This window comes from Rhinatrema bivittatum, chromosome 8 (genome assembly GCF_901001135.1).
Source record: "Rhinatrema bivittatum chromosome 8, aRhiBiv1.1, whole genome shotgun sequence".
NCBI lineage: Eukaryota > Metazoa > Chordata > Amphibia > Gymnophiona > Rhinatrematidae > Rhinatrema > Rhinatrema bivittatum.
The window spans coordinates 20,507,305-20,516,441 of record NC_042622.1 but is presented as its reverse complement, the minus strand read 5'-3'; the positions used below and the strand labels follow the sequence as shown (position 1 = coordinate 20,516,441).

Sequence of the window (9,137 nt, the reverse complement as noted above, 5' to 3'; positions counted from 1 at the left end):
CGGAAACTTGGAACAAATGGCTTCATCTTTTTATCAAAATAGTGGGCAAAGTCATTGTACTACGAAGGTGTTAACAAAGAATTGTTATTCAATGCTATATCCCTTGAATTATGATTTAAACTTTTGACCAACGAAAACAATTCCCTTGGACTGTTACCAACTTGTTGAAAATGAGATGCATAGTATTCTTTCTTGGCTGCATTAATCAGCCTTCTATATATATGAAATTGCAACCTATATTCTGACAGATCCGAAACAGAGTATGTTCTACACCAATGATGGTCAGCTCTACACAAGATACACCTAGCCTTACTATGACAGTAACTTTCAAACCAACGTGCAGGTGCACATTTGTGCACATGAGTTGGCCCGCAACCACAAATGCGGCCATTTTCTAATTTGCACACATGTTATAAAATAGCCAGGCTGCGTCCGTACACATGTGCACCAAATTTTAACTGGGCACCTGCATGGGCATGTAAATCCCGCTTCTACCACGTAAAAAAAAAAAAATCAAGTCAAGACAATTTATAGAACACTGGGCATTTAGCTTATCCCTACTAGTTATAATGGCAAAGGGACATCAGCTTTAGCCATTAGAAACTTTGTCAACCCTAGCTAGGAAATATAATTTGGTAAATCTTTACAGCTGCTATAAAGTAAAAAAAACAAAAAAATAAAAAAACAGTGCTCCACCAATCAACCACAAACTCCAATGTCAAATGGCCTCTTGCTGGATCAATGTCACAATTTGGAATTCTGTGCTTTTTTTTGTTCTGTTTCTTTGTGAATTTTTGTCTCTTTAACCCCTTCCTCCCCAGAGCCATTCTCAGGCCACGGATCAGTCCAGGAAGAGTTTCCGAGATCCCAGGCGGGAGCGATTCGACCGGCGAATGTCGAATTTGTGTCTCGGCACTTCTGGCAGATGTACTCCTCGGGGACGTTGGACTTGCGGATTTTGGCACAGGAAAGGTGGATCCAGGTGTTGCACTGGTTGCACTCGATCATGGGTCGCCCCGCGAAGGGCTTCATGCAGAAGCAAGTGACTAGGTCCCACGATTCGTCATCTGAATCCACCATGATATCTTCATCGTTGCCCGTGCCGTCTTCATCCCTGAACACCACCTGCTTTCCGTGCCGTATCACAGTCCATTTCCCCAAGGTCAACGTGACGCACTCGGCCATCATCTCCTGGGTCTGCTCCGCAGTCACCGGAGGGCAAGCGCCGCTCAGGTTACTGCAGGGGAGTCCAGCACGGAGCTCTGCTCAGCCTCAACCTTCAGGAAGTCCCGGGCCACGTCCTGGTCCGAAGCAAGAGACGTGGGGGTTTCTGGGGAAGGGTCAGCTGCTTCCAACTTGACCACCGGTCCCTCAAATTCTTCTTCTTTCTTCAGCTCTTCCGTTTCTTTTCTCTTTAACTTCTTCTTCCTCTTGATCTTGTCTGCCTTCTTTCTGTCCAGGAGAAAATTACTCAGCTTGGCCCGTCTCAGTAAGGGGGCGTAGGGCTTGCTGTGCTTCAAGTCACCAAAACCTCTTCGGTGTTTTAGCGGCGCAGATCCAGCAGAAGGGAGATCAGGGAACCTGGAGTCCCAGCTGTCGCTGTCATTGGTACTCCCAGTACTATTGGGAGGGCTGGAGCTTGCTCTCAGCGGGATCTCCTCTTGTGGATAGGGGATGTAGCCAGCGTACGCCAAAACAAAGGTACAGAACTTGTTAAAGTCTTCCACGGTCCTGCGCCTCTTATAACTGGGAGCGCCGTCCTCCGAATCAAAAGTTGAAGTCGATGCTGTATCCATGTCTTAAAAAGAGAACAGCACCGCACACGGAAAGAAGAAGACTAAAAAGATAAAAAGCTGATCAAAGACAGTCCAAGAAAGCCAAATGGGGCGGGTGGTGCACTCCAGGAGGAAATGATCTCCTGTAGCAAAGCGACGCTGCTGCTTGGAGCGATAGATCTTCTGCCTACTTCGTAGCTTGAATCCAAGGGTACAAAATAAATGTATTTAAAAGAGATAGACATGTACGTGTAAGCATTGCAATCACTCCTCCAGAGCCATCCTGCTGTTGGCTGAAGGTGGAGAGATTAAGGGAAGGAGGGGGGGAGAAAAAAAAAAGACGAAATTTCCACCCCCAAGTCCTCACGATCCGAATTATTTAAACGTCAAAACGTCTGATTCAGCCCTCGCTTGCAGACTCTCCCGTGGATTTTTTGGCTTCTCTTCTGGGATTTTCCCTTCCGGACCCGCGTGGCTGAGCAGTTCTGGCTGGATGGGTGGGTGATGCGGGTTGGTGGCTTTTGTTTGGGTGCATGCCCACGCCATTACCAGTTTGCCCAGTTAACAGCTAGATCTTCCAAACCCCCTGGTTTGATAGCCTACCCTCCCCCCCCCCCAGTTACCCCAGACCCTTTAAACCCCTCAGAAATGATTCAATATTTTTATTTTATGACTTACATGTCATCCATAGCAGATCTCGACGTGCACCAAGGTGCATAGGTATTTACAGACACATCTCTTGGCCACGTCCCAAAACGCCCACATTCTACCCAGACCATGGCCACACCCTACCCGTTTTGTAAACATTTCAGATGTGCATACTATGGGATTTATATGCATATCTGGATGCTTTTCAAAATACGGTTGGCACACGAGCCCAACTTATTTGCACATCCCCCAATTGATGCACATGTTGGGCTTTTAAAATTCACCTTTAAGGGTAGTTGTATACCAGGGAGCATTTCTGACTCATCTCTGAATAACAAGTTTCTTTGGGCCCAGTTTATCACAATCTGCAATAGCATTTCATGCCACCCAGAAACCCCAGAAGTTAGTTCAGAACTGTCCAAAGCAGATACGGCTGAGATTATGAATGCAAGGAATCGGTCTGAGTCAATATGGCCTCTTCTTGTCATGCTGGATGGTTGCTCAATAAGCAATTTCTAACTAGCAAATATGGAACAGGTTAAGATATAGCAGATGATGATTGGATCAATGCACAGACCCAATTTGCAAATCAAAGGCATCAAATGAACCAAAAGCATGATTCACAAAAATTAAGTCAGACATATTGTCATGCCATTGAGTGGGGCCATAAACAACTTGTTCCCAGCCAAGTGCAACTATGGCTTCTAAAAAAACCTCACAGCTGGTAAAGAGTGGATCCACATCAAAGTGCAGGTTAAATCCCCAGAAACAATCATGGAATTAAGCAGCTGCTCCGTGCCTAATAAGTGCTCAAAAAAAGGTGAATAATGTGGAGCATGCTGAAATTCTTTAGTGCACAGTGAAATGACAATTGATAACTCATCAGTTTTTTTATGTTCTTTTGGTTGGGAAATGACACAAAACAATATAACAAATATTGTTGACATTTTATTGTTATCTGAAAATGACAGCACATCCCTCCTGAATTAAGAAATGATGATACGGTTTAAGTGGCTACAATCTCAGGCGTCTGTTTAGTATGAGTTTCTACTCAAGTTATGATCATGGAAAGGTTATTGTTCCTTGTAGAACACTTAATGCTATATAGAAGGCTCACATGAACAGGGAGATCCTTCATGAACCTGAGACTATTGCATGAATGTGGTTCTTAAAGAAAGTGAAGTGTGGATATGCAAATGTATAAGTTCCTAAAAAATGCTGAGCTCCTAAATTTCATCCCAAGTTACGTCTCTAATTTCAGCCAAATTTACCGCATCATTCTTCAAAATGTGTTACGGCCTTAACGCACGTGTTAAGGCATTTTTGCATGCGTAACGCATGTGATAAGCACCATAACGCATGGCACGATGGAAATTTTTTAAAGGGAAGGGACTGGGGGAGGGATTTCCACAAAAGTGCAAAGCCATAATGCAGGATATCGCATAGTTTTAATGCCAAAAATAACTACACCTTTTTCAATAGCGTTAAGCTGTGCGATATCCTGCATTTTGCCCATAATGCAATTTGTGATTTTCTGGCAAATTCTGTTTTGGGCATTTTTAGGCTGGGGAAGGGCCTGTGATGTGGGGGAAGGGAGGGGGTACCATAGTAAGCAGCTATTTATGCTGCTATAGGAGGCCCCCCTAATAACTCGAGGTGAGGTTTAGGTAGTAATGTAGGGGTTAGGGGCCACTTTTACATGCAGAGTGAGACGTACGAACAGAACAGGGCTCTCTTGTGAAGATTTGATGTCCTTCGGAGTGAGGAAACTCACACAAAGGTGAGATTTGTGCAATGTTCTCTCAACCTAGCTTGATGTTACCCAGGTAGAGCGTCCATCAAGCTAGGTTGAGAAAACATTGCACAAATCTCATTGTTGTGTGAGTTTCCTCACTCCGAAGGTCATCAAATCTTCACAAGCGAGCACTGTTCTGTTCATACGTCTCACTCTGCATGTCAAAGGGGCCCCTAACCCCTACACTACTACCTAAACCTCATCTCGAGTTGCTAGGTGGGCCTCCTATAAAGATATAAATAACTAACTACTACAAGGGCCTTGTAAATAGTCTCTTTCTCTTTCTCCCTAAAAAGTAATCCAATAATACTGATGCAAAGCAGTAAGTTACCATATGGTACGGTAACTCCCTAAACACACCCCTTTTTCTTATCACTGCATTATTAAGACTTTTTGATGAATCTAGGGGATAGACACCTAAGTTGTAAGCTGAAAATTCACCTTGAGTTTAGAATCTCAAACTTAGGCCTAGATTCATCAAAATGCCATAAATGTAGCAGAAACAGCGCCTGCGGTAAAAAAAAAAAAAAAGGGGGTGTGGCTAGGCTAATTTCCTGTGTAACACATCGCAGAGGAAATTATTGCATCATGTGTTGTGTTGGCACACAGTGCGCTGCATCAGCTTGTCATGAGTCATTTTATGCGGAGCACGTAATTTTTTTGGTTTATATATACCGGCTTCCTGCAGCTGCCTCTTTCAGAGTGTGTCAGGCGTTGGAGAGAGAGGAGAGGAGGTGAGTTGTTGGATAGTGGTTGGAGTGGGAGTTTAGCTAGTGATTTCTGAGTGTAGTGTCTTGTGCTCTGTTGTCATCTGTTTCCCTATACCTTGAACTTTTGTCTTCTTTGTGGAGTGAAAGTTTTTGTCGGTTTGCCCTGTTTGTCAACGTTTGTGTCAGGAGAAGGAGTGGTGGTGAGGTGGAGGAGAAGAAGTGGTGAAGCGGAGGAGCAGTGGTGAGGTGGAGGAAGAGTTGTGAGGTGTGGTGGTGAGGCGGTGAAAGAGTGTTGAGGAGTGGTGAGATGTGGTGAGGCATGATGGTGTTGATTGCAGAGGACGGAGCGTGAGAGGCAGGGGAAGACAGGAGAGGAGAGGCGTGAGGAGAGAAGGGGAGGAGAGGAGGAAGGAGGATTAGGGTAGGAGTGCTAGGGGAAGGAGGAGGAGTAGGAATAGGAGTAGGGACAGGGACAGGAGTAGAGATAGGGAGGGCACTAGGGATAGGAGGAGGCAGGAGGGGGAAGGGGCTAGGTAGGCGAGTCCAGTGGGAAGAAGATGACAGGCTAGGAATAGACAGAGAGGGCAGAGGGGAGGGGAGTTGGTAGAGTAGGTGTAGGAAGGGAGAGAGGAACAGGAGCGAGACTGAGAGTGAGGAAAGGGAGGACACCTCTCCGGAAGTGGAAATGGCACCCCCCTCAGGCAGCCGGGCACATTCATCTCAGGGCCTTGAAGTTCAGCCTGGAGGACAATGACACGATAATTGCTGGGGTCTGCAGCATTATTTCATGTTGTTTGTGAACCGTGCAGCCAAGGGCCAGATCTAGCGCACCAAGGGCCAGATCTGGTGCACCATCGCAATCTCCAGGTGCAGTGGTGTGAGACGCAGTGGGGAGCAGGTGGCCTACAGATACCGGGAGATAAAGGCACAGTTAAAGACCAAGATGGTGAACCGCAACAGCTGCATCCAGCAGACCGGTGGAGGAGCCCCATGTCCAATAGTGCTGATGCCCATGGAGGAGCGCCTCGTCCAACAGCTGGGACAGGATGTGTTCGAGGGCATGGCTGAGTGGCTGGACACCATGTGAGCCGGAGCCGTAAGTTCACCTCACCTGTAAATGGCAAGGCTGCTACACTTGTGCACATCATTTGGCATAAGATGCTCACATTGATTGATATGCAAAGTGCACAGCTCATGCCAAATGGTCCATGTGTGTACCTCCTGGCTTTGGCACTTATGTGTTATTTGTTTCCACAGCTCTTAACTGGGACTCTGCCGCTCCCAGTTGCTCAGCCCCAGAGGCCAGCAGCAAAGAGCCAGGGACCAGCTGTGAAGAGCCATGGACCAGCCGTGAAGAGCCAAGGCCCAGCTGTGCAGCAGCCTTTTTCCATGCCCCTTTGCTCATGGACTCTGAGACACAGGACAGCGAGGAGGAGGAGTAGCAGCGGGAGAGGCCTCCTCAGCACAGCCACATCCTGCAAGGCCTTGGCTCAACCAGCTCCCTGAATGTGAGCTTAAATCTTTCCAGCTTCATGGAGGAGCCCAGCCTGCAGTGGAATACCATTGATCCAACACAACCTCACTCCAGCACACCTCATGGCCAGCAGGAGGCAGCACACACGGAGCCACAGCCGTCCATCAGCCCCCTCATGCCACTTTTAGAACCTCAACCCTCCACTCTGCCCACAAACAACACTGCACCAGCACCAGCTCTGGCACCAGCTCTGCCAGCACCACCAGCACCGACCGAGGTCTCAATGCACAAGCAGCTGGACAAGCATCCTGGTACATCCATGTACGTTCGCCACTGAGGGCCTGTTATGCTGAGAAACAAGACTTGTTGAACAAGCATGGCTGGGCCTCTTGAGAGAGTTCCTGTGCCAGCTAGATAAACGGATGGTCTACTCTCTGGTACTGTGATGTTGCTGCCTAGCTCTAAAGCCCTCCTCAATGGAAAGGAGTCATGGTGTCCACCTGCATCAGATACGGGTAAAGCTAGTGTGCTTCAGGAGGGCAGCCAATGGGCAGACCCAGGCCATGTGTGTGTGACCAGACAGCAGCCCACATGCAAGCTCTCACCAAGGTGGCAATGTCAATAAATAACCTCACCAGCGTCCTCAGATTCTGCAAATAGTTCCAGAGCCTGCACCAGTGCCTTCTCCAGCATCCCAAAACTCTATGCCTCGTAGCAGTCCCTGGCCTGACAGATGAACAAGGGGTAGCCCCCCCCCCAAAGAAATGTCACTCCCAAGTGACAAGCCACGACATGGCAAAGACCCACGTACGTTCGCTACTGAAGGCCTGTTACGCTGAGAAACATGACTTGTTGAACAAGCATGGCTGGGCCTCTTGACAGAGTTCCTGTGCCAGCTAGATGAACGGATGGTCTACTCTCTGGTACTGTAGTGTTGCTGCCTAGCTCTAAAGCCCTCCTTATTGCTCTGCCCATACTCAAGCCTTCTTGATGCGGTCTGTATTCATGGTCCAGCTGCTGCCTCTTCTCATCATGTCTCATCTCCTGCTCCTGATCATGGTGTCTGTCTTACCTCAACTCATTCTCATCCTGGTACTGCCTCCTCCATGTTGCTTTGCCTCTTCTCATCTCAGCTCAGACTGCTGTTACCTCCTCCATGTTGCTATGTCTGATCTGATCTCAGCTTAGGTTGCTGCTACCTCCTGCAAGTTGTTGTGTCTCATCTCATCTCAGCTCAGGTGGCAGCTACCTCCATGCTGCTGTGTCTTCTCCTGGGGCTGCTACCTCCATGCTGCTGTGTCTTCTCCTGGGACTCCTCCTCCATGCTGCAGTGTCTTCGCCTGGTGCTCCTTCCTCCATGCTACTGTATCTTCTTCTGGTCCTCGGCCTCCATACTGCGCTCTACAGTCCTAGTCCTGCTGCCTGCTACTTGAACTCTGCTACCTTTGCCCTTATGCTGTCCCCTCGTTGAGTGTGCTCTTTCAACATAGACTATCTGGGGCTTCACTTGAACTCTGCTGTCTTGGCCCTTAGGCTGTCTCCCCTTTGAGTGTGCATTTTCATCATGGACTGTCTGGGGCCCATTTGGTTTATATCACATAGTTGTGCTGCTTTCAGCTCTAACATTTCAGCTATACTGTAGCTATTGAGGTGCCACTTCTGCTTCCTATGTTCTTTGCTGTAATCATGAATGTGCAAAAGTATAAGCTGCTAATACTGTACATGTAATGTTGCCATTTCTAACAATGTATGCAGAGGTATACACTCAATATACTGTTAATTTCACTTACAATGTGATGTGCAATTAGTTCTCTTGTCCTTGCATAATGTGATTACCAAAGAACTTGACTTGCTTTCAGTCTGTTGACATTTGTTGTGTAATAAAGTGGTCACAGGTTTGAAAGAACACTTCCTGCTTGTCTGTTTTTCTTGTGTGCTTTTTCTCTTAAGGTTTCACTAGGTCAAAGATTTGGGATCCACATGACCCTGCATGCTAGAGTGCCAGTGGCCATTCCAAGTAGGCACTTTCTGGCAGGCAAGACCAAATGGCCTATGGCATACAAGCAAATGCTGATTGTATGCGCCCAAGAAAGACAACAAGAGCTAAACAGGAAGCTTCCTGCTGTGGAGCTTCAGTATTGGCTCCAGTTGCCTTCTCCAGAGAGCAAACGCTTAGCTAACGTTTGGGTACATGGGCATGTATGTGAGATGGGCATTAGTTAGCTAGTGTTCACCTCCATACGCAGTCCGGTGGAACAGGCGTAGAAATGCTTTGCTAGAGGTGCAGTAGCTATGTCTTCAGTCTGTTGGGGACCAATCGGTTGTCTAGCTATGCGAATGTAATAGTGCACCTATTAGAAACCACTGGCCTGTAACATTGTGAAGATCTATCACCTCTGACAATGGTCCTTCTCTCTGGCTCTGGCACTGAATGCTATCATGACCTAAGTCTTCAGTCAGAGGGCTACTGGAAAATGACAAAAAGCCCTAGGTGGGTTTTATCTCTACTGAGCCTAAATCTGCAGCTGCAGGTGTCCTTGTCAGAGATGTCATAGTGTCCATGTAAAGCCTGTGTGGTGCTAAGGTCAACTTACACTAATCACCCCCCCCGAGACCTTACATTGGGACCCTTACTTGGGTCCTCACTCCAGCTAAAAGGCAATCTGCACAAAACCCTATTTATGTTCCTCAGTAAATAAAATCTCTTCTACTTGCTGGCTGTTCTAACACCTTGT

At 47.3% G+C, this 9,137-nt stretch overlaps 1 protein-coding gene across 1 annotated transcript; it reads right to left on the bottom strand.

Moving 5' to 3' along the window:
• Nucleotides 1–841: 841 nt before the first annotated feature.
• Nucleotides 842–1,803, bottom strand: LOC115097739 (PHD finger protein 13-like). The gene is given in 3 exon segments (XM_029613755.1): nt 842–906; nt 909–1,260; nt 1,296–1,803. Coding segments are annotated over 3 exon segments (918 nt in total). The 5' UTR covers nt 1,797–1,803.
• Between the last annotated feature and the right edge of the window lie 7,334 nt (nt 1,804–9,137).